This window comes from Babylonia areolata, chromosome 19 (genome assembly GCF_041734735.1).
Source record: "Babylonia areolata isolate BAREFJ2019XMU chromosome 19, ASM4173473v1, whole genome shotgun sequence".
Taxonomy (NCBI): domain Eukaryota; kingdom Metazoa; phylum Mollusca; class Gastropoda; order Neogastropoda; family Buccinidae; genus Babylonia; species Babylonia areolata.
In genome coordinates this window covers 735,908-759,842 of record NC_134894.1, presented here as the reverse complement: position 1 = coordinate 759,842, position 23,935 = coordinate 735,908, and the positions used below count along the sequence as shown (strand labels likewise).

At 44.9% G+C, this 23,935-nt stretch overlaps 2 protein-coding genes across 2 annotated transcripts in view; one reads left to right on the top strand and one right to left on the bottom strand.

Annotated features, from left to right (window-relative positions):
• The window catches only part of LOC143293354 (cilia- and flagella-associated protein 69-like), an 86,440-nt gene extending 74,336 nt beyond the window's left edge, over positions 1 to 12,104 (top strand). Inside the window, exons 21-24 of the mRNA XM_076604159.1 lie at positions 1,993 to 2,035; positions 5,415 to 5,586; positions 8,674 to 11,619; positions 11,653 to 12,104. Of these exons, the coding sequence (XP_076460274.1) occupies positions 1,993 to 2,035; positions 5,415 to 5,579 (208 nt within the window). The 3' untranslated portion in view covers positions 5,580 to 5,586; positions 8,674 to 11,619; positions 11,653 to 12,104. The remainder of the gene's footprint in view (positions 1 to 1,992; positions 2,036 to 5,414; positions 5,587 to 8,673; positions 11,620 to 11,652) is intronic.
• A 472-nt stretch (positions 12,105 to 12,576) lies between these two features.
• The window catches only part of LOC143293353 (tetraspanin-33-like), a 34,214-nt gene continuing 22,855 nt past the window's right edge, over positions 12,577 to 23,935 (bottom strand). Inside the window, exon 7 of the mRNA XM_076604158.1 lies at positions 12,577 to 23,686. Coding sequence (XP_076460273.1) covers positions 23,621 to 23,686 — 66 coding nt within the window. The 3' untranslated portion in view covers positions 12,577 to 23,620. The remainder of the gene's footprint in view (positions 23,687 to 23,935) is intronic.

Below are 23,935 nucleotides of genomic sequence, written 5' to 3'. Positions count from 1 at the left end.
GAGGAGGGTTAGGAAGGTGAACTGTTAATTCATGGTGAGGAAGGTGAGCTGTTAATTCATGGTGAGGAAGGTGAACTGTTAATTCATGGTTAGGAAGGTGAGCTGTTAATTCATGGTGAGGAAGGTGAGCTGTTAATTCCTGGTGAGGAAGGTGAGCTGTTAATTCATGGTGAGGAAGGTGAGGAAGGTGAACTGTTAATTCATGGTGAGGAAGGTGAACTGTTAATTCATGGTGAGGAAAGTGAGGAAGGTGAACTGTTAATTCATGGTCAGCAAGGTGAACTGTTAATTCATGGTGAGGAAGGTGAACTGTTAATTCATGGTGAACCTCACCTGCTTACATCTGGTGTCACCTGTCGGCACCTGTCTGCATCTGTTGTCACCTGTCAACATGGTCTGCATCTGGTGTCACCTGTCGGCACCTATCTACATCTGGTGTCACCTGTCCTCACCTGTCTGCATCTGTTGTCACCTGTCTACATCTGGTGTCACCTGTTGGCACCTGTCTACATCTGTTGTCACCTGTCTACATCTGTTGTCACCTGTCCTCACCTGTCTACATCTGGTGTCACCTGTTGGCACCTGTCTACATCTGTTGTCACCTGTCCTCACCTGTCTACATCTGGTGTCACCTGTTGGCACCTTTCTGCATCTGTTGTCACCTGTCTACATCTGGTGTCACCTGTTGGCACCTGTCTACATCTGTTGTCACCTGTCTACATCTGTTGTCACCTGTCTACATCTGTTGTCACCTGTCCTCACCTGTCTACATCTGGTGTCACCTGTTGGCACCTGTCTACATCTGTTGTCACCTGTCTGCATCTGGTGTCACCTGTCAACACGGTCTACATCTGTTGTCACCTGTCCTCACCTATCTACATCTGTTGTCACCTGTCTACATCTGTTGTCACCTGTCCTCACCTGTCTACATCTGTTGTCACCTGTCTACATCTGTTGTCACCTATCTACATCTGTTGTCACCTATCTACATCTGTTGTCACCTGTCCTCACCTGTCTACATCTGTTGTCACCTGTCTACATCTGTTGTCACCTATCTACATCTGTTGTCACCTGTCCTCACCTGTCTACATCTGTTGTCACCTGTCTACATCTGTTGTCACCTATCTACATCTGGTGTCACCTGTCCTCACCTGTCTACATCTGTTGTCACCTGTCCTCACCTATCTACATCTGTTGTCACCTGTCCTCACCTGTCTACATCTGTTGTCACCTGTCCTCACCTGTCTACATCTGTTGTCACCTGTCGGTACCTGTCTGCATCTGTTGTCACCTGTCTGCACCTGTCTGCATCTGTTGTCACCTGTCTGCATCTGTTGTCACCTGTCCTCACCTATCTACATCTGTTGTCACCTGTCCTCACCTGTCTACATCTGTTGTCACCTGTCCTCACCTGTCTACATCTGTTGTCACCTGTCTGCATCTGTTGTCACCTGTCCTCACCTGTCTACATCTGTTGTCACCTGTCCTCACCTGTCTGCATCTGTTGTCACCTGTCTGCATCTGTTGTCACCTGTCAACATGGTCTACATCTGTTGTCACCTGTCCTCACCTGTCTATATCTGTTGTCACCTGTCTACATCTGTTGTCACCTGTCCTCACCTATCTACATCTGTTGTCACCTGTCTACATCTGTTGTCACCTGTCAGTACCTGTCTACATCTGTTGTCACCTGTCCTCACCTGTCTACATCTGTTGTCACCTGTCAGTACCTGTCTGCAGCTGTTGTCACATATAGGCACCTGTCTGCAGCTGTTGTCACCTGTCGGTACCTGTCTGCATCTGTTGTCACCTGTCTGCATCTGTTGTCACCTGTCGGAACCTGTCTACATCTGTTGTCACCTGTCTGCATCTGTTGTCACCTGTCGGAACCCGTCTCCATCTGTTGTCACCTGTTGTCATATCAGCTGTGATGATACATGTTGTGTCATGGATGTGACACCGCACTTGATTCAGTAACTTTGTGTTGCACAGGGAGAACTTCCACGACACACAGCTTCACAAACTGCGCACAACAGTAAGTGTCATGTCTGTGTCAGTGTGTAATAAATGTGTGTCATGTCTGTCAGTGTGTAATAAACATGTGTCATGTCTGCATTAGTGTGTAAAAACATGTCATATCTGTGTGAGTGTTTAATAGACATTTTATGTCCATGTCATGTGTAATAGAAATGTTATATCTGTGTCAGTGTGTGATAAACATGTGTCATGCCTTTGTCACTGAAGTATGCAGGGGTGCAAAAAAAAGCCAGATGACATGTGATCCTGTGTTGTCAGCTGTGAAGAAAAAGGCAAATAACTTGTGATTCAGTGTAGTCAGGTGTGTGCTGTGAAGAAAAAGGCAAATAACTTGTGATCAGTGTGGTCAGGTGTGTGGTGTGAAGAAAAAGGCAAATAACTTGTGATCAGTGTAGTCAGGTGTGTGGCGTGAAGAAAAAGGCAAATAACTTGTGATCAGTGTAGTCAGGTGTGTGGCGTGAAGAAAAAGGCAAATAACTTGTGATCAGTGTAGTCAGGTGTGTGGCGTGAAGAAAAAGGCAAATAACTTGTGATCAGTGTAGTCAGGTGTGTGGCGTGAAGAAAAAGGCAAATAACTTGTGATCAGTGTAGTCAGGTGTGTGGCGTGAAGAAAAAGGCAAATAACTTGTGATCAGTGTAGTCAGGTGTGTGCTGTGAAGAAAAAGGCAAATAACTTGTGGTCTAGTGTGGTCAGGTGTGTGGCGTGAAGAAAAAGGCAAATAACTTGTGATCAGTGTAGTCAGGTGTGTGGCGTGAAGAAAAAGGCAAATAACTTGTGATCAGTGTAGTCAGGTGTGTGGCGTGAACAAAAAGGCAAATAACTTGTGATCAGTGTAGTCAGGTGTGTGGCGTGAAGAAAAAGGCAAATAACTTGTGATCAGTGTAGTCAGGTGTGTGCTGTGAAGAAAAAGGCAAATAACTTGTGATCAGTGTAGTCAGGTGTGTGGTGTGAAGAAAAAGGCAAATAACTTGTGATCAGTGTAGTCAGGTGTGTGGCGTGAAGAAAAAGGCAAATAACTTGTGATTCAGTGTAGTCAGGTGTGTGGTGTGAAGAAAAAGGCAAATAACTTGTGATCAGTGTAGTCAGGTGTGTGGCGTGAAGAAAAAGGCAAATAACTTGTGATCAGTGTAGTCAGGTGTGTGATGTGAAGAAAAAGGCAAATAACTTGTGATCAGTGTAGTCAGGTGTGTGATGTGAAGAAAAAGGCAAATAACTTGTGATCAGTGTAGTCAGGTGTGTGGTGTGAAGAAAAAGGCAAATAACTTGTGATCAGTGTAGTCAGGTGTGTGATGTGAAGAAAAAGGCAAATAACTTGTGATCAGTGTAGTCAGGTGTGTGGCGTGAAGAAAAAGGCAAATAACTTGTGGTCCAGTGTGGTCAGGTGTGTGGTGTGAAGAAAAAGGCAAATAACTTGTGGTCCAGTGTGGTCAGGTGTGTGGCGTGAAGAAAAAGGCAAATAACTTGTGATCAGTGTAGTCAGGTGTGTGGCGTGAAGAAAAAGGCAAATAACTTGTGATCAGTGTAGTCAGGTGTGTGGCGTGAAGAAAAAGGCAAATAACTTGTGATCAGTGTAGTCAGGTGTGTGGCGTGAAGAAAAAGGCAAATAACTTGTGGTCAGGTGTGTGGTGTGAAGAAAAAGCAGGTGACACATGACCCTATGTGGTGAGGTGTATGCATGTGGTTTGGCAGGTAACATGACACTGTGTAGTCAGGTGTGTGTCAGGTGTTCAGTAGGAAACATGTGGTGTGTCAGGTGTTCAGTGGAAAATATGTCAGGTGTGTGGTGTGTGTCAGGTGTTCAGTGGGAAACATGTGGTGTGTATCAGGTGTTCAGTGGGAAATGTGTGGTGTGTCTGGTGTTCAGTGCAGGTGTTCAGTGGGAAACGTGTGGTGTGTCAGGTGTTAAGTGGGAAACGTGTGGTGTGTGTCAGGTGTTCAGTGGGAAACGTGTGGTGTGTCAGGTGTTCAGTGGGAAATGTGTGGTGTGTGTCAGGTGTTCAGTGGGAAACATATGGTGTGTCAGGTGTTCAGTGGGAAACATGTGGTGTGTGTCAGGTGTTCAGTGGGAAACATATGGTGTGTCAGGTGTTCAGTGGGAAACGTGTGGTGTGTCAGGTGTTCAGTGGGAAACGTGTGGTGTGTCTCAGGTGTTCAGTGGGAAACATGTGGTGTGTGTCAGGTGTTCAGTGGGAAACATGTAGTGTGTGTCAGGTGTTCAGTGGGAAACATGTAGTGTGTCATGTGTTCAGTGGAAAATATGTCAGGTGTGTGGTGTGTGTCAGGTGTTCAGTGGAAAACATGTGGTGTGTCAGGTGTGGTGTGTCAGGTGTTCAGTGGGAAACGTGTGGTGTGTATCAGGTGTTCAGTGGGAAACATGTGGTGTGTCAGGTGTGGTGTGTCAGGTGTGGTGTGTCAGGTGTTCAGTGGAAAACATGTGGTGTGTCAGGTGTTCAGTGGGAAACGTGTGGTGTGTGTCAGGTGTTCAGTGGGAAACATGTGGTGTGTATCAGGTGTTCAGTGGGAAACATGTGGTGTGTATCAGGTGTTCAGTGGGAAACGTGTGGTGTGTATCAGGTGTTCAGTGGGAAACATATGGTGTGTGTCAGGTGTTCAGTGGGAAACGTGTGGTGTGTCAGGTGTTCAGTGGGAAACGTGTGGTGTGTGTCAGGTGTTCAGTGGGAAACGTGTGGTGTGTGTCAGGTGTTCAGTGGGAAACATGTGGTGTGTCAGGTGTTCAGTGGGAAATGTGTGGTGTGTCAGGTGTTAAGTGGGAAATGTGTGGTGTGTCAGGTGTTCAGTGGGAAACGTGTGGTGTGTGTCAGGTGTTCAGTGGGAAACGTGTGGTGTGTCAGGTGTTCAGTGGGAAACGTGTGGTGTGTGTCAGGTGTTCAGTGGGAAACGTGTGGTGTGTTAGGTGTTCAGTGGGAAACGTGTGGTGTGTGTCAGGTGTTCAGTGGGAAACGTGTGGTGTGTTAGGTGTTCAGTGGGAAACGTGTGGTGTGTGTCAGGTGTTCAGTGGGAAATATGTGGTGTGTCAGGTGTTAAGTGGGAAACGTGTGGTGTGTGTCAGGTGTTCAGCGGGAAATGTGTGGTGTGTCAGGTGTTAAGTGGGAAACGTGTGGTGTGTGTCAGGTGTTCAGTAGGAAACGTGTGGTGTGTCAGGTGTTCAGTGGGAAATGTGTGGTGTGTGTCAGGTGTTCAGTGGGAAATGTGTGGTGTGTCAGGTGTTCAGTAGGAAATGTGTGGTGTGTCAGGTGTTCAGTGGGAAATGTGTGGTGTGTGTCAGGTGTTCAGTAGGAAATGTGTGGTGTGTCAGGTGTTCAGTAGGAAATGTGTGGTGTGTCAGGTGTTCAGTGGGAAATGTGTGGTGTGTCAGGTGTTCAGTGGGAAACGTGTGGTGTGTCAGGTGTTCAGTGGGAAACACGTCAAAGTGGACAGCACTCCACGGGAAGTGGAAGGGGAGATAGGAGAGCTGGCAACATATGACCCAGGTGCCATGCCGCCCTCTGACCGCCAGCTGATCAAACACCTGACTATTTGATGACAAGGTAGGCTGTTTATACTTGACTATTTGATGACAAGGTAGGCTGTTTACACTTGACTATTTGATGACAAGGTAGGCTGTTTATACTTGACTATTTGATGACAAGGTAGGCTGTTTACACTTGACTATTTGATGACAAGGTAGGCTGTTTACACTTGACTATTTGATGACAAGGTAGGCTGTTTATACTTGACTATTTGATGACAAGGTAGGCTGTTTACACTTGACTATTTGATGACAAGGTAGGCTGTTTATACTTGACTATTTGATGACAAGGTAAGCTGTTTACACCGGACTATTTGATGACAAGGTAGGCTGTTTACAACTTGACTATTTGATAACAAGGTAGGCTGTTTACACCGGACTATTTGATGACAAGGTAGGCTGTTTACACCAGACTATTTGATGACAAGGTAGGCTGTTTACACTTGACTATTTGATGACAAGGTAGGCTGTTTACACCGGATTGTTTGATGACAAGGTAGGCTGTTTACACCGGACTATTTGATGACAAGGTAGGCTGTTTACAACTTGACTATTTGATGACAAGGTAGGCTGTTTACACCGGACTATTTGATGACAAGGTAGGCTGTTTACACTTGACTATTTGATGACAAGGTAGGCTGTTTACACCGGACTATTTGATGACAAGGTAGGCTGTTTACACCTGACTATTTGATAACAAGGTAGGCTGTTTACACCGGACTATTTGATGACAAGGTAGGCTGTTTACATCTGACTATTTGATGACAAGGTAGGCTGTTTACACCGGACTATTTGATGACAAGGTAGGCTGTTTAACGCTGACCATTTGTTGACAAGGTAGGCTGCTGTTTACACCTGACTATTTGATGACAAGGTAGGCTGTTTACACCGGACTATTTGATGACAAGGTAGGCTGTTTACACCGGACTATTTGATGACAAGGTAGGCTGTTTACACCGGACTATTTGATGACAAGGTAGGCTGTTTAACGCTGACCATTTGTTGAAATGGTAATGCTGTTTACACCTGGCCATTTGATGAAAAGGTATGCTGTTTACACCTGATCACTTGATGAAAAGGTATGCTGTTTACACCTGATCACTTGATGAAAAGGTACACTGTTTACACCTGATCATTTGATGAAAAGGTATGCTGTTTACACCTGATCACTTGATGAAAAGGTATGCTGTTTACACCTGATCACTTGATGAAAGGTACACTGTTTACACCTGATCATTTGATGAAAGGTACACTGTTTACACCTGATCATTTGATGAAAAGGTAACGCTGTTTACAACTGATCATTTGATGAAAAGGTAACGCTGTTTACACCTGATCATTTGGTGAAAAGGTACACTGTTTACACCTGATCATTTAATGAAAAGGTAATGCTGTTTACACCTGATCATTTGGTGAAAAGGTACACTGTTTACACCTGATCATTTGATGAAAAGGTAACGCTGTTTACACCTGATCATTTGATGAAAAGGTACACTGTTTACACCTGATCATTTGATGAAAAGGTACACTGTTTACACCTGATCATTTGATGAAAAGGTAACGCTGTTTACACCTGATCACTTGATGAAAAGGTACACTGTTTACACCTGATCATTTAATGAAAAGGTAACGCTGTTTACACCTGATCATTTGATGAAAAGGTAACGCTGTTTACACCTGATCACTTGATGAAAAGGTACACTGTTTACACCTGATCATTTGATGAAAAGGTAACGCTGTTTACACCTGATCATTTGATGAAAAGGTACACTGTTTACACCTGATCATTTAATGAAAAGGTAATGCTGTTTACACCTGATCACTTGATGAAAAGGCACAGCTGATGGTCAAGTGAATGTGATATCATTTTACACACACACACACGCCTGTATAAGTGGATGTTTGTGTATGGTTATGAAATACCTCAATTGATAACTGATGTGGTGCAATGTGTGACCAGTGATGTGTGAATGTGATTGATGTGATGTGTAACCAGTGATGTGTAAATGATGTGATGTGTGACCACAGTGACGTGATATGATGTGTGACCAGTGATATGTGAATGATGTGTGACCAGTGATGTGAATGATGTTATGTGTGAATGTGTGACCAGTGATGCGTGAATGATGTGATGTGTGAATGGTGTAATGTGTGAATGTGTGTGACCAGTGATGCGTGAATGATGTGATGTGTGAATGTGTGTGACCAGTGATGCATGAATGTGATGTGTGAATGATGTGATGTGTTAATGTGTGTGACCAGTGATGTGTGAATGATGTGATGTGTGTGCGTGACCAGTGATGCATGAATGATGTGATGTGTGAATGATGTGTGTGACCAGTGATACATGAATGATGTGATGTGTGAATGTTTGTAACCAGTGATGCGTGAATATGTGTGACCAGTGATGCGTGAATGTGATGTGAATGATGTGACCAGTGATGCGTGAATGTGATGTGTGAGTGATGTGATGTGTTAATGTGTGTGACCAGTGATGTGTGAATGATGTGATGTGTTAATGTGTGTGACCAGTGATGTGTGAATGATGTGATGTGTTAATGTGTGTGACCAGTGATGTGTGAATGATGTGATGTGTGAATGATGTGATAATGTGTGTGACCAGTGATGTGTGAATGATGTGATGTGTGAATGTGTGTGACCATTGATGTGTGAATGGTGTGTGACCAGTGATGCGTGAATGTGATGTGTGATTATGTGTGAATGCGTGTGACCATTGATGCGTGAATGATGTGTGTGACCATTGATGTGTCAGTGATGTGATGTGTGTGACCAGTGATGTATGAAAATTGTGATGTGTGAATGTGTGTAACCAGTGTGTGAAGGTGATGCGTGATGTGTGTGACCAGTGATACATGAATGATGTTATGTGTGAATGGTGTTATGTCTGAATGATGTGTTTGACCAGTGTGTGATGTGTGAATGTGTCGCCAGTGATGTGTGAATGATGTGTGTGACCAGTGATGCATGAATGTGATGTGTGAATGGTGTGATGTGTGAATGGTGTGATACATGAATGTGTGACCATTGATGTGTGAACGTGTGTGACTAGTGATATGTGAATGATGTGATGTACTGTGTCTGACAGGTGGCGGTACAGGAGACATCAGCAGAGTCGTCACTGGCACTGACTGCGATACGTCACCCCCCCCCCCCCCCCACCTCCCCCCCCTCCTTTTTGTTCTTCATTTCTCCTGACGCCTCTGGTCCCCAGCATGTGCAGAGACCAGGACTGTCAACAGTGTATCAGGAGAGTTACAGGTTGTTGTGTTTTTCAAGGAGCCAAAACATGCAGACTGATCCGTGTACTTTGCATCACATCTGATGTTATTTCTCATCTCTTTCAGTCCTGCAGTATTTTGCACACTCCCCCTTCCCCCTTCTGTCGACTGCAGTCCCTGACACGGTGGATGACACATTGTACTTAATACTGTGTTAACACCAGCTGCATTCCCTTAATCTCTGCATGTGGTCATTTTATTTGGTACTGTTACTTTTCTGCCCCAACCCACATTACCAACACTGTGTTAGCTGTGTCGTGATGTCCCAGGTGTACACTGTCTGTGTTAGCAGTGTCATGATGTCCCAGGTGTACACTGTCTGTGTTAGCTGTGTCATGATGTCCCAGGTGTACACACTGTTAGCTGTGTCATGATGTCCCAGGTGTACACACTGTTAGCTGTGTCATGATGTCCCAGGTGTACACACTGTTAGCTGTGTCATGATGTCCCAGGTGTACACACTGTTAGCTGTGCTGTGATGTCCCAGGTGTACACACTGTTAGCTGTGCTGTGATGTCCCAAGTGTACACAGTTAGCTGTGTCATGATGTCCCAGGTGTACACACTGTTAGCTGTGATGTGATGTCCTAGGTGTACACACTGTTAGCTGTGCTGTGATGTCCCAAGTGTACACAGTTAGCTGTGTCATGATGTCCCAGGTGTACACTGTCTGTGTTAGCTGTGTCATGACGTCCCAGGTGTACACTGTCTGTGTTAGCTGTGTCATGATGTCCCAGGTGTACACACTGTTAGCTGTGTCATGATGTCCCAGGTGTACACACTGTTAGCTGTGTCATGATGTCCCAGGTGTACACACTGTTAGCTGTGTCATGATGTCCCAGGTGTACACACTGTTAGCTGTGTCGTGATGTCCCAGGTGTACACACTGTTAGCTGTGTTGTGATGTCCCAGGTGTACACACTGTTAGCTGTGCCGTGATGTCCTAGGTGTACACACTGTTAGCTGTGTCATGATGTCCCAGGTGTACACACTGTTAGCTGTGCTGTGATGTCCCAGGTGTACACACTGTTAGCTGTGCTGTGATGTCCTAGATGTACACACTGTTAGCTGTGTCATGATGTCTCAGGTGTACACACTGTTAGCTGTGCTGTGATGTCCAAGGTGTACACACTGTTAGCTGTGCTGTGATATCCCAGGTGTACACACTGTTAGCTATGTCATGATGTCGCAGGTGTACACACTGTTAGCTGTGCTGTGATGTCCCAGGTGTACACACTGTTAGCTGTGCTGTGATGTCCCAGGTGTACACACGTTAGCTGTGTTGTGATGTCGCAGGTGTACACACTGTTAGCTGTGCCGTGATGTCCTAGGTGTACACACTGTTAGCTGTGTCATGATGTCCCAGGTGTACACACTGTTAGCTGTGCTGTGATGTCCCAGGTGTACACACTGTTAGCTGTGCTGTGATGTCCTAGATGTACACACTGTTAGCTGTGTCATGATGTCTCAGGTGTACACACTGTTAGCTGTGCTGTGATGTCCCAGGTGTACACACTGTTAGCTGTGCTGTGATATCCCAGGTGTACACACTGTTAGCTATGTCATGATGTCGCAGGTGTACACACTGTTAGCTGTGCTGTGATGTCCCAGGTGTACACACTGTTAGCTGTGCTGTGATGTCCCAGGTGTACACACGTTAGCTGTGTTGTGATGTCCCAGGTGTACACACTGTGTTAGCTATGTTGTGATGTCCCAGGTGTACACACTGTTAGCTGTGTTGTGATGTCCCAGGTGTACACACTGTGTTAGCTATGTTGTGATGTCCCAGGTGTACACACTGTTAGCTGTGTCGTGATGTCCCAGGTGTACACACTGTGTTAGCTATGTTGTGATGTCCCAGGTGTACACACTGTTAGCTGTGTCATGATGTCCTAGGTGTACACACTGTTAGCTGTGCTGTGATGTCCCAAGTGTACACAGTTAGCTGTGTCATGATGACCCAGGTGTACACACTGTCTGTGTCAGCTGTGTCATGATGCCCCAGGTGTACACACTGTTAGCTGTGTCGTGATGTCCCAGGTGTACACAGTTAGCTGTGTCGCGATGTCCCAGGTGTACACACTGTTAACTGTGTCATGATGTCCCAGGTGTACACACTGTTAGCTGTGCTGTGATGTCCCAGGTGTACACACTGTTAGCTGTGTCGTGATGTCCCAGGTGTACACACTGTCAGCTGTGTCATGATGTCCCAGGTGTACACACTGTTAGCTGTGCTGTGATGTCCCAGGTGTACACACTGTTAGCTGTGTCATGATGTCCCAGGTGTACACACTGTTAGCTGTGTCATGATGTCCCAGGTGTACACACTGTTAGCTGTGTTGTGATGTCCCAGGTGTACACAGTCTGTGTTAGCTGTGTCGTGATGTCCCAGGTGTACACACTGTTAGCTGTGTTGTGATGTCCCAGGTGTACACACTGTCTGTGTTAGCTGTGTCGTGATGTCCCAGGTGTACACACTGTTAGCTGTGTTGTGATGTCCCAGGTGTACACACTGTCTGTGTTAGCTGTGTCGTGATGTCCCAGGTGTACACACTGTTAGCTGTGTCGTGATGTCCCAGGTGTACACACTGTTAGCTGTGTCGTGATGCCCCAGGTGTACACACTGTTAGCTGTGTCGTGATGTCCCAGGTGTACACACTGTTAGCTGTGTCGTGATGCCCCAGGTGTACACACTGTTAGCTGTGTCATGATGTCCCAGGTGTACACACTGTTAGCTGTGTCATGATGTCCCAGGTGTACACAGTTAGCTGTGTCGTGATGCCCCAGGTGTACACACTGTTAGCTGTGTTGTGATGTCCCAGGTGTACACACTGTCTGTGTTAGCTGTGTCATGATGTCCCAGGTGTACACACTGTTAGCTGTGTCGTGATGTCCCAGGTGTACACACTGTTAGCTGTGTTGTGATGTCCCAGGTGTACACACTGTTAGCTGTGTCGTGATGTCCCAGGTGTACACACTGTTAGCTGTGTCGTGATGCCCCAGGTGTACACACTGTTAACTGTGTCATGAAACTACAGGTGTACACACTGTCACTATCAGCTCCCTGCAGCACAGGCACAGAAAAGATCTACGATCACCGTGTTGAAAAATCCTACAGATCCAAGTTTCATTGTATTGATAGCAAGCTGAATGTCTATATTTTTGTATGTACATTGTGTTTTTGACTCGTTTTATATTTTATCATCAAAAGACTTCAATAAAGATCAGCTTAACATTGCCATCTGACTCAAGGACACCAAGTGTGTGTGTACAAAGTGTGTGTGTGTGTGTGCGCGCGCGTATGGTGGGTAAGTTATATGTAGATGTATGTATGTGGTGCACAGCGAGTGCTGAAGATTGGAGCAGAAGAAAATACACTGTGTACCATTATCACTGATGTCTACTTAAAAACAAAAAACTGGGCTTAAGAAATATAACAGTTCTGGAATGAATACCAACTACAACAACAACAAAATTTGACTGAACTATTCCACAAAGTTGTGAAAAAATCCAACACCAGTAAAGGACAAACTGAAATGATCATTCCATAAAGTTATGAAAGAACTAATAAAAAATGTTCTACACACACCAGTAAAGGACTAATAAAATGCTCACTCCACAAAGTTGTGAAAAAATCCCACACCAGTAAAGTAAAGGACTCATGAAATGCTCACTCCACAAAGCTGTGAAACAATCACACACACACACATGTATATTACATAAACGTTTATTAGTAAAATATTACATCCATCATTAAAAGAAAAAAGAAGCATTAAACAAGACATTGGTGATATGTGATTGGTAATTGAATGCATCAGGAAAGAATGCACAGGCAAGTCAAGCTGTACACAGAATCTCAATTGTTGCGGTTAAGTCCATGACTGACCTTCACCCCAGACATGACACAAACACCAGTTGTGGTGAAGTCCACTGTGCTCCGATTACCTCACACATCAGGACCACAAATAATTCTGCTCACAATAATATCAATGGAGGTAAATGTACATCACTCAAATTTTGATTGAAAAAAGAAGAAGACAGTTTTGAGTGACACCATCACAATCTCAGCACATGCCTAACCAGGTGACAGCACCATCAGTGGTAATGCCTCTACCACCTGGGACATCAGTGCAACACCTAAAGGCCTGTCTTCACTATGTAATGTCTTCACCATTCAACACAACACAGGTCAACACCTAAAGGCCTGTCTCCACTATGTAATGTCTCTCCCATTTAGCATTACACTGTGCAACACCTAAAGGTCTGTCTTCACTATGTAATGTCTCTCCCATTTAGCATTACACTGTGCAACACCTAAAGGCCTGTCTTCACAATGTAATGTCTCTCCCATTTAGCACAACACTGTGCAACACCTAAAGGTCTGTCTTCACTATGTAATGTCTCTCCCATTTAACACAACACAGGTCAACACCCTAAGGCCTGTCTTCACTATGTAATGTCTTCACCATTTAACACAACACAGGGCAACACCTAAAGGTCTGTCTTCACTATGTAATGTCTCTCCCATTTAGCACAACACTGTGCAACACCTAAAGGTCTGTCTTCACTATGTAATGTCTCTCCCATTTAGTACAACACTGTGCAACACCTAAAGGCCTGTCTTCACTATGTAATGTCTCTCCCATTTAGCACAACACTGTGCAACACCTAAAGGCCTGTCTTCACAATGTAATGTCTCTCCCATTTTGCACAACACTGTGCAACACCTAAAGGCCTGTCTTCACTATGTAATGTCTCTCCCATTTAGCATAACACTGTGCAACACCTAAAGGTCTGTCTTCACTATGTAATGTCTCTCCCATTTAACACAACACTGTGCAACACCTAAAGGTCTGTCTTCACTATGTAATGTCTCTCCCATTTAGCACAACACTGTGCAACACCTAAAGGTCTGTCTTCACTATGTAATGTCTCTCCCATTTAACACAACACAGGTCAACACCCTAAGGCCTGTCTTCACTATGTAATGTCTTCACCATTTAACACAACACAGGGCAACACCTAAAGGTCTGTCTTCACTATGTAATGTCTCTCCCATTTAGCACAACACTGTGCAACACCTAAAGGTCTGTCTTCACTATGTAATGTCTCTCCCATTTAACACAACACAGGGCAACACCTAAAGGTCTGTCTTCACTATGTAATGTCTCTCCCATTTAGCACAACACTGTGCAACACCTAAAGGCCTGTCTTCACAATGTAATGTCTCTCCCATTTTGCACAACACTGTGCAACACCTAAAGGCCTGTCTTCACTATGTAATGTCTCTCCCATTTAACAAAACACAGCGCAACACCTTAAGGCCTGTCTTCACAATGTAATGTCTCTCCCATTTAGCACAACACTGTGCAACACCTAAAGGTCTGTCTTCACTATGTAATGTCTCTCCCATTTAGTACAACACTGTGCAACACCTAAAGGCCTGTCTTCACTATGTAATGTCTCTCCCATTTAGCACAACACTGTGCAACACCTTAAGGTCTGTCTTCACTGTGTAATGTCTCTCCCATTTAGCACAACACAGTGCAACACCTAAAGGTCTGTCTTCACTATGTTATGTCCCTCCCATTTAACAAAACACAGTGCAACACCTTAAGGCCTGTCTTCACTATGTAATGTCTCTCCCATTTAACAAAACACAGGGCAACACCTAAAGGTCTGTCTTCACTATGTAATGTCTCTCCCATTTAGCACAACACTGTGCAACACCTTAAGGCCTGTCTTCACTATGTAATGTCTCTCCCATTTAGCACAACACTGTGCAACACCTTAAGGTCTGTCTTCACTGTGTAATGTCTCTCCCATTTAGCACAACACAGTGCAACACCTAAAGGTCTGTCTTCACTATGTAATGTCTCTCCCATTTAGCATGCACAACACTGTGCAACACCTAAAGGCCTGTCTTCACTATGTAATGTCTCTCCCATTTAGCACAACACTGTGCAACACCTTAAGGTCTGTCTTCACTATGTAATGTCTCTCCCATTTAGCACAACACAGTGCAACACCTTAAGGCCTGTCTTCACTATGTAATGTCTCTCCCATTTAGCACAACACTGTGCAACACCTTAAGGCCTGTCTTCACTATGTAATGTCTCTCCCATTTGACACAACACAGTGCAACACCTTAAGGTCTGTCTTCACTATGTAATGTCTCTCCCATTTGACACAACACTGTGCAACACCTTAAGGCCTGTCTTCACTGTGTAATGTCTCTCCCATTTGACACAACACAATGCAATACCTAAAGGCCTGTCTTCACTATGTAATGTCTCTCCCATTTGACACAACACAATGCAATACCTAAAGGCCTGTCTTCACACTGTCAACTCTAAAGGGCTGTCTTCACATTGTTAGCTCTAAGCGGCTGTCAAGTCAGTGGACAGTCCACATGTCACACACCATCTACCCATGGACACAGACATCAGAGGACAGTCCACATCATGACATGTCACACACCATCAGTGGACAGTCCACATCATGACATGTCACACACCATCAGTGGACAGTCCACATCATGACATGTCACACACCATCAGTCGACAGTCCACATCATGACATGTCACACACCATCAGTGGACAGTCCACATCATGACATGTCACACACCATCAGTGGACAGTCCACATCATATGTCACACACCATCAGTGGACAGTCCACATGTCACACACCATCTGGCCATGGACACAAGCAGGGAGTTACCCTCATGCACAGCTACACACATACACAGGCAAGTGACACAAAAAAACTTTCCCTTTCTCGGTTTAGTCTGCATCACCATTCTTTCATGACTGAGATTCAGCACCCGACACGTACTCTTGGTCAGCTGAAGTCTGACAGCAAAACCCAAACCATGGCCTGACAGCTGAAGCTTGACCAGTCCACTGCAGTGCTAGAAAGGGGGGGGGGGGGGGGGGGAACAGGGCTAGGATTCTTTGCTGAAGAAAGAAGTGTGGTCAGCAACAGAAAGAAGTGTAGTCAGCAACAGGATGATGTAATACTGAAGAAAAGGTTGTGAACTGGGTGCTGACACCAGCCCTCTAACAAGTCAGCGACCACTACAGAAAGTGTCAGCCCTCTAACAAGTCAGCAACCACTACAGAAAGTGTCAGCCCTCTAACAAGTCAGCGACCACTACAGAAAGTGTCAGCCCTCTAACAAGTCAGCGACCACTACAGAAAGTGTCAGCCCTCTAACAAGTCAGCGACCACTACAGAAAGTGTCAGCCCTAAAGTGTCAGCCCTCTAACAAGTCAGCGACCACTACAGAAAGTGTCAGCCCTCTAACAAGTCAGCGACCACTACAGAAAGTGTCAGCCCTCTAACAAGTCAGCGACACTACAGAAGGATCAGAGGGCAAAGACCAGATTGAATTTGTTGCAAACAGATACCTAGGGGGTAACATAAGACCTATCTCTGACTTAACCAGTTACTTGGAATCAAGATATTTACCAGGATGTTTGTTATGTTCAGACTTTGAGAAAGAAGACCAGACTGAATTTGTTGCAAAGAGACACCTGGGAGGTAGCACAAGTCCTATCTTTGACTAATCAGTTACTTGGAATTAAGATATCTACCTGGATGTTTGTCATGTTTAGACTTCGAAAAAGCGTTTGACTGTCTTGACTGGCGTATTTTGTTCAAAATATTGAATGTTTATATCTTAAGAAACAATGTTTGTAGATGGACACAAATGGTTTATTAAAACATAATATCAACAGTTACAGTGTACAGTCAAACTCAATTTTTTTTTAAGTTTTATTTTTTGTGCAGAAAGAGGCTGCAGACAAGGTGACCCTCTCCATAGTTTTCTGTAATATCAATCTAAATGCACAGATCGAGCTGTGTTTGACATGAACTGATGAAGAAAATGGTGATAAACTTGGTCTGAGAACACACTTTCATGGTGCACAGGGAGTTTTGCAACCACTGGGAACTTCAGTCAGCCTTACTCTCAGAATGATAAAATGTGAGCTTGGAAGTAGCATGATGAAATACAATAACTGGAGTCTTAAGGGAACACACGTTTCACATTTCTTGGATAATAATGGGAAATATTTCTAACACTGACTTCAACAGAAAGAATGCAATTAATGTACAGTCATATTTACTGCATAAAATCCACCAAGAAATGTACACAGCAAAACCAAACCAAAGTACACAAATAAATCAACACACATCTGACACGCCTGGGTCTCTGTAACTAACACACATCTGACATGCCTGGGTCTCTGTAACTAACACACTCACTTATCAAAGGAGCATGTGTGTAATGTGCCATTTTGTTATCAGAAAACAAAACTTGTGTTCAAAGAAGCAAAGATGAGAACATTAGAATGGCTGGAAACCAAATATTTTAAGAACAGATAATTCCTGTTGACAAAAAAGCACCACTTCAAAAGAAGAAAAACAAAACACATACAGAGACTGTAATACACATGGTCAACACAGTACAACAGTAGTACACAAACGTCCAGTGAGCTAGGACGTGTCTCGTCATGACTGATCATCCATACTGCAGGCAGCAAACAACCTCTCCCTCAACTTTACCACAAAATAAAAACAAACACACCAAAAGAGCAGAAAGCTTCAACTTGTGACCAACATTTTAGGTTGCCACTGCCTTGTAGCTGTACAATTTGTCCCAAAAGAAGATGACATCAAATACCCACAGTGTTCAACCACCAGTGATGCAAGTGCATGCTACAGGTGCAAACACACTTTCCTGTGTTGAGGTGTGGAAAAGGCCACAGACAGTGAAATAAGGGAGGTGTTGAGGTGTGGAAAAGGACACTGTGAAATGAGGGAGGTGTTGAGGTGTGGAAAAGGACACACACTGTGAAATGAGGGAGGTGTTGAGGTGTGGAAAAGGACACACACTGTGAAATAAGGGAGGTGTTGAGGTGTGGAAAAGGACACACACTGTGAAATAAGGGAGGTGATGAGGTGTGGAAAAGGACACTGTGAAATGAGGGAGGTGTTGAGGTGTGGAAAAGGACACACACTGTGAAATGAGGGAGGTGTTGAGGTGTGGAAAAGGACACACACTGTGAAATGAGGGAGGTGTTGAGGTGTGGAAAAGGACACACACAGTGAAATGAGGTGTTGAGGTGTGGAAAAGGACACACACTGTGAAATAAGGGAGGTGTTGAGGTGTGGAAAAGGACACACACTGTGAAATAAGGGAGGTGTTGAGGTGTGGAAAAGGACACACACTGTGAAATAAGGGAGGTGATGAGGTGTGGAAAAGGACACTGTGAAATGAGGGAGGTGTTGAGGTGTGGAAAAGGACACACACTGTGAAATAAGGGAGGTGATGAGGTGTGGAAAAGGACACTGTGAAATGAGGGAGGTGTTGAGGTGTGGAAAAGGACACTGTGAAATGAGGGAGGTGATGAGGTGTGGAAAAGGACACTGTGAAATGAGGGAGGTGTTGAGGTGTGGAAAAGGACACTGTGAAATGAGGGAGGTGATGAGGTGTGGAAAAGGGCACTGTGAAATGAGGGAGGTGTTGAGGTGTGGAAAAGGACACTGTGAAATGAGGGAGGTGATGAGGTGTGGAAAAGGACACACACTGTGAAATGAGGGAGGTGTTGAGGTGTGGAAAAGGACACACACTGTGAAATGAGGGAGGTGTTGAGGTGTGGAAAAGGACACTGTGAAATGAGGGAGGTGATGAGGTGTGGAAAAGGACACACACTGTGAAATGAGGGAGGTGTTGAGGTGTGGAAAAGGACACACACTGTGAAATGAGGGAGGTGATGAGGTGTGGAAAAGGACACACACTGTGAAATGAGGGAGGTGATGAGGTGTGGAAAAGGACACTGTGAAATGAGGGAGGTGTTGAGGTGTGGAAAAGGACACACACTGTGAAATGAGGGAGGTGATGAGGTCTGGAAAAGGACACACACTGTGAAATGAGGGAGGTGATGAGGTGTGGAAAAGGACACACACTGTGAAATGAGGGAGGTGTTGAGGTGTGGAAAAGGACACACACTGTGAAATGAGGGAGGTGTTGAGGTGTGGAAAAGGACACACACTGTGAAATAAGGGAGGTGATGAGGTGTGGAAAAGGACACTGTGAAATGAGGGAGGTGTTGAGGTGTGGAAAAGGACACACACTGTGAAATGAGGGAGGTGTTGAGGTGTGGAAAAGGACACTGTGAAATGAGGGAGGTGTTGAGGTGTGGAAAAGGACACACACTGTGAAATGAGGGAGGTGTTGAGGTGTGGAAAAGGACACACACTGTGAAATGAGGGAGGTGTTGAGGTGTGGAAAAGGACACTGTGAAATGAGGGAGGTGAACTGAGTATGTAACACACAGGAAACAACACATATGTCACTGATACATAATCATGTACAGGAGTGCCAGTGAGTGCGCATGTGTGTGTGTGTGTGTGTGTGTGTGTGTGTGTGCAGCAGTTAGTACTTTATATTTCTTTCTGTGAAAGTGTGTGCATTCCAACAAAAGAATAACAAAATACTTTCAAACGACAAAATTTGGTGCAACGGGGCTGTTAGGCAAAAACTAAAGGAAAAAGAGAGAGCGTTTGGTGAAACTGATGATAGAATAGTTCACAATAAGGCACAATAAGGCAAAAAGAAGTGTTGAAAAATGCATTAAGAAGGCAAAGTTTTTATTAGGAAACATTTTGAAGAACATCTGTCCGCAAACAACTCTAGGAATGTATGGACCGGACTGCAGAACATCACTGATTATAAAATGACCCACCAGACAGTCGACAGCACTGACAGAACTCTTCCAGACAAACTCAACACATTCTACTCCAGGTCTGACGAACTATTGTCTACTTCCAACGTTATTGCACCCAAAATCACCCCCACTCCCCCTTTCACAGTCCAAGAGAATGAAGTCAGACGCCACTTCATTCGTCTGAAAATGAGAAAAGCCGCTGGCCCTGACAACATCTCACCAGGCCTTTTGAGGAAGTGTGCAGTCCAGTTATCTTGTGTCTTCACTGACATTTTTAACATGTCCCTTCAGTCATGTGTGGTACCACACTGCTTTAAGAAATCTACTATCATTCCTGTTCCAAAGAAAGCACAGCCTAGCTGTCTTAATGATTATCGTCCCGTAGCCTTAACATCAGTCGTCATGAAAACATTTGAACGCTTGATTCTACAATTCCTAAAAACCTGCATTCCTCCATCTTTTGATCCCTTTCAGTTCGCCTATAGAGCTAACAGATCAGTTGAAAATGCCATTAGCATAGGTCTCTACCATATCCTCAGGCATCTCGAAAATCCTAACAGCTTTGCCAGGATCCTTTTCATTGACTACAGCACTGCGTTCAGCATAGTAGTGCCATCAAAACTATATTTTAAACTGAAAGACCTCTCGCTGCCTTAATCAATTTGTGCATGGATCCTAGATTTTCTAAGATGCAGATCGCAAGTTGTTAAGTTGGTGACCTCACCTCCTCCACATGTATTCTCAACATAGGCGCCCCACAGGGATGTGTTCTATCCCCACTGTTGTACTCACTATTCACACATGACTGTGCAACTCGTAATGAATTTAACACCATGGTCTAGCTTGCTGACAATACTACTCTAGAAGGGCTGATTACGAACAGTGATGAGTCAAAATATAGGGAAGAAGTACTAGAACTTGTCAGCTGGTGTGATCAAAACAACTTAGAACTCAACGTTATCAAAAACAAAAGAATTAATTTTAGATTTCAGGAAGACCAGATCTGACCCCTTACCACTTGTCATTAAAGACAAGCAAGTAGAGATCATCAGTGAATTTAAATTTCTCGGACTGATCATTTCCAATGATTTGAAATGGGAGAAAAATACGGAAAAAACTGTTAAGAAAGCACAACAGCGCGTGTACTTTCTTCGGCACCTCAAAAAGTTCGGAATGAAAAAAGAAATCATGGTTGATTTCTACCCAGCAGTCACTGAAAGCATGTTAACCTTCCCTATTACTGTTTGGTATGGAAACATTTCCAAGGCAGAAGTCGCAGCCCTGAACAGAATCGTAAAAACTGCCACATAGATCACCGGGGCTGATCTACCTTCTCTAGAAGACATATATTATAAGCGGCTACTCAAAAAAGCAAAATCAATCAGCCAGGATGAATCACATCCAGCTTTTTGGGATTTTCGAGATGCTCCCCTCTGGTCGACGGTATAGAAGGACGAAAACCAATCACTTTACCAATAGCTTTTTTCCAAAAGCAGTCAATGCCCTGTCTCTCGAACAAATCCAGTCTGATAACTAAAATTGTGCAATCAACAACCATCTACCTGAAGATCTAGTCATCAGCCCCATCCACATGTAATATGCAGCTTCTGTTCAAAAGTTTGTGTGTGTGTGTGTGTGTGTGTTTGTGTGAGTGTTTGTGTGTGCGTGTGTGTGTGTGCACGCGTGCATGTGTGTGTGTGTGTGTGTGTGTGTGTGCAGTGTGTGCATGTGTGAGTATGCACAAGTTTTTATACTGATATGCACTTGTATGTATCCTAATTTCTACTGTATCTGTGTCTGTGTATGATTTTCGATTTGTGTTCGTACACTGCTATGTACTATCACCCCTAATATTCCTTGTGACCCAGGTACACTTGGTAATAAAGACATTCTATGTCAGGTGAGACAAGAACATATACCAACATCATATTCATAATACACAAGTCAGTCATGTCCCTTTGATGTTACAACCAAAGGCAAGTTGATAAAAAAATAAATCCACCTGCGTCCCCCCACTGTCTCCATACTGGTTCTTATCTTCACCGAGAAGAGAGGACATGGGCAGTTTCCTTGTCCTCCATGTCTAAACTGTCTGAATTCAGGTCTGGCATCACTGCCCCCTCTCCTCATCAAATTGTCATCTTAACTGTTTATGTGACCACTGAAATAAAATGGAAATAAATATATATAAAAAAAAGACCAGATAAGAGGCTGACAGTGGAGACACATGTGACAGATGTGTTTTGTGAGGGGACTCTACATTCTGCCAGCTCCATTCAAACCCGGTCAATCAAATCAACAGTGCAATATTTAAAACGCATCAGCGAATTAAACACACATCTGAACCAAACTTTTGAGTTAACCCCTCAACCAAACTGATGAGTTAACCCCTGAACCAAACTGATGAGTTAATCCCTGAACCAGACTGATGAGTTAACCCCTGAACCAGACGGATGAGTTAACCCCTGAACCAGACTGATGAGTTAACACCTGACAGACTGATGAGTTAACCCCTGAACCAGACTGATGAGTTAACCCCTGAACCAGACTGATGAGTTAACACCTGACAGACTGATGGGTTAACACCTGAACCAGACTGATGAGTTAACCCCTGAACCAGACTGATGAGTTAACACCTGACAGACTGATGAGTGAACACCTGAACCAGACTGATGAGTTAACCCCTGAACCAGACTGATGAGTTAACCCCTGAACCAGACTGATGAGTTAACACCTGACAGACTGATGAGTTAACCCCTGAACCAGACTGATGAGTTAACCCCTGAACCAGACTGATGAGTTAACCCCTGAACCAGACTGATGAGTGAACACCTGAACCAGACCGATGAGATACCCCCTGAACCAAAGTGATCATCAACAGCTGAACCAAACCAATAATTCAACACTTAACCAATCGAGAGAGGCAAACAGACCAATGCACAGTTGGACCAACTACCAACAGCGGAGTGTAGCAATCTGATTGGACCTTATGCTGCTTTTCATCCTGCTACAGCCAATTAAATTTGGCCTTTTTTCCGTTGAACATTCACTGGATCTGTTACACTTTAAATTTGGCCTTTTCCCCCAAAAAAACATTCACTGAACTATTGCTTCACGTAGGTAATTCAGGCATGTTTGTTTCTTCCAGCAGGAGAGGTGGCAAACTGACAGCTGACCAATCACTGCACAGGACAGAGAAAGGGGAGGGGACACAGCGACAGCTGACCAATCACTGCACAGGACAGAGGAAGGGGAGGGGACACAGTGACAGCTGACCAATCACTGCACAGGACAGAGGAAGGGGAGGGGACACAGTGACAGCTGACCAATCACTGCACAGGACAGAGGAAGGGGAGGGGACACAGTGACAGCTGACCAATCACTGCACAGGACAGAGAAAGGGGAGGGGACACAGTGACAGCTGACCAATCACTGCACAGGACAGAGAAAGGGGAGGGGACACAGTGACAGCTGACCAATCACTGCACAGGACAGAGGAAGGGGAGGGGACACAGTGACAGCTGACCAATCACTGCACAGGACAGAGGAAGGGGAGGGGACACAGTGACAGCTGACCAATCACTGCACAGGACAGAGGAAGGGGAGGGGACACAGTGACAGCTGACCAATCACTGCACAGGACAGAGAAAGGGGAGGGGACACAGTGACAGCTGACCAATCACTGCACAGGACAGAGAAAGGGGAGGGGACACAGTGACAGGTGACCAATCACTGCACAGGACAGAGGAAGGGGAGGGGACACAGTGACAGCTGACCAATCACTGCACAGGACAGAGGAAGGGGAGGGGACACAGTGACAGGTGACCAATCACTGCACAGGACAGAGAAAGGGGAGGGGACACAGTGACAGCTGACCAATCACTGCACAGGACAGAGGAAGGGGAGGGGACACAGTGACAGCTGACCAATCACTGCACAGGACAGAGGAAGGGGAGGGGACACAGTGACAGCTGACCAATCCAGATCAGAGAAGAGGGCGGCCAGCAGGGTCAGATGTTAGTCACCATTTGGATTTCTGCATTTCGACCTGGTCGTACAGCGTCTTGGCCATGCAGATGAACACCGCCTGCAACACCACACCACACCACACCTACAGTACACCAACACACCACACCACACCTACGGTACACCAACACACCACACCACACCACACCTACGGTACACCAACACACCACACCACACCACACCTACGGTACACCAACACACCACACCACACCACACCTACAATACACCACACCTACAGTACGGTACAACACCACCTCACACCTACAGTACAACACACCACACCACACCTACAGTACAATACAACACCACC